The sequence below is a fragment of the Anarrhichthys ocellatus genome, unplaced genomic scaffold (genome assembly GCF_004355925.1).
Source record: "Anarrhichthys ocellatus isolate YVR2014 unplaced genomic scaffold, GSC_Weel_1.0 scaffold4702, whole genome shotgun sequence".
In the NCBI taxonomy this organism is placed as follows: domain Eukaryota; kingdom Metazoa; phylum Chordata; class Actinopteri; order Perciformes; family Anarhichadidae; genus Anarrhichthys; species Anarrhichthys ocellatus.
In genome coordinates this window covers 1-1,007 of record NW_022284676.1, presented here as the reverse complement: position 1 = coordinate 1,007, position 1,007 = coordinate 1, and the positions used below count along the sequence as shown (strand labels likewise).

Genomic DNA, 1,007 nt, shown 5'->3' with positions numbered 1-1,007 from the left:
CGTCTGAAATCACTCCCCGTTTACTGTACGAGTGCTTTGTTCGCGGCGGACCGATTGCTTTGGCGTCCGGGCGTCGCCGCTTGCGCCATTGTCCACCACCGCTGCACCAAATGCAGCTCTGCACGTCCGTAGGTCCCCAGCAATACACCTGCCAACCGCGAAGATATATACGCAAAGGACACACAGACATGCTTTGTAGTTAAATAGTGCGTCGTATTAACCGTACGCCATTTCATCTGACCGTCTGAATTCAGAATGTACGCATTAACAACACTACTTTCTGCTCACAATCCCAGAATTAAAATTTTTAATTTCATTTTTTATTTCATCAGAATGCAAGGCGCCAGATTTGAGAGATGCAAAATGTTACGCTACACCTGTAAGTAACGACGGGAAAATAATTCTGATTAAGTTCTCACTGCGAGTGAAACATGGGTGGACAAGGGAGTGATTTCGTGGCTGCTCTTAAGTGTCTCAAGAGGCCTCAGCAGTCGGACTCGGACATCCTCTCGGGCCGAGCCGACTGACAGGTGCCGGGCGGGGTGAAGACGTCGGGGTCGCTGATGCCCAGCTGGAGGTTGAAGAAGCGGGTGGAGGTGGTGACGCTGCTGTTCTTGGCGTAGGTCTCCTGCACCGGGTAGCAGTCCTTCAGGGTGTAAACGCCCACCCAGGTCTCATCTGGTGGAGAGACAAAGCAGACGAGGACGTTTTTAAATTCCACCCAAAACAGCTGCTGAAGGAAGGAAACTCTGCTGGAAGGGTTTACTGTTATTGTGAAGCAGCTGCAGGAAGTGTTGAATCTGAAGTAACACTGGCTTAAAGGTGTTCACTGGAGCTCAAAACCCACCGGCAGGATTGAAAAGCATGTTTTCTTTAAACAATCTCCAAAACTACATTTTCTTTACTGTCAGATTGTCATCTTTCCCACGGTGCTTGAGAACGCTTCCGTCAGGAAAAGAAACTAAAACGAAGCTTAAAGTTGTGATATTTCATCAAAAATGTTTTTT

At 48.1% G+C, this 1,007-nt stretch overlaps 1 protein-coding gene across 1 annotated transcript; it reads right to left on the bottom strand.

The window, feature by feature from the left end:
- Positions 1–298: 298 nt before the first annotated feature.
- LOC116379607 (mammalian ependymin-related protein 1-like) lies at positions 299–815 on the bottom strand (the record flags this gene model as incomplete). The annotated part of the gene is made up of 1 exon (XM_031841565.1): positions 299–815. A coding segment is annotated over one exon (331 nt), but the record flags the coding sequence as incomplete, so codon positions are not given.
- Positions 816–1,007: the final 192 nt, after the last annotated feature.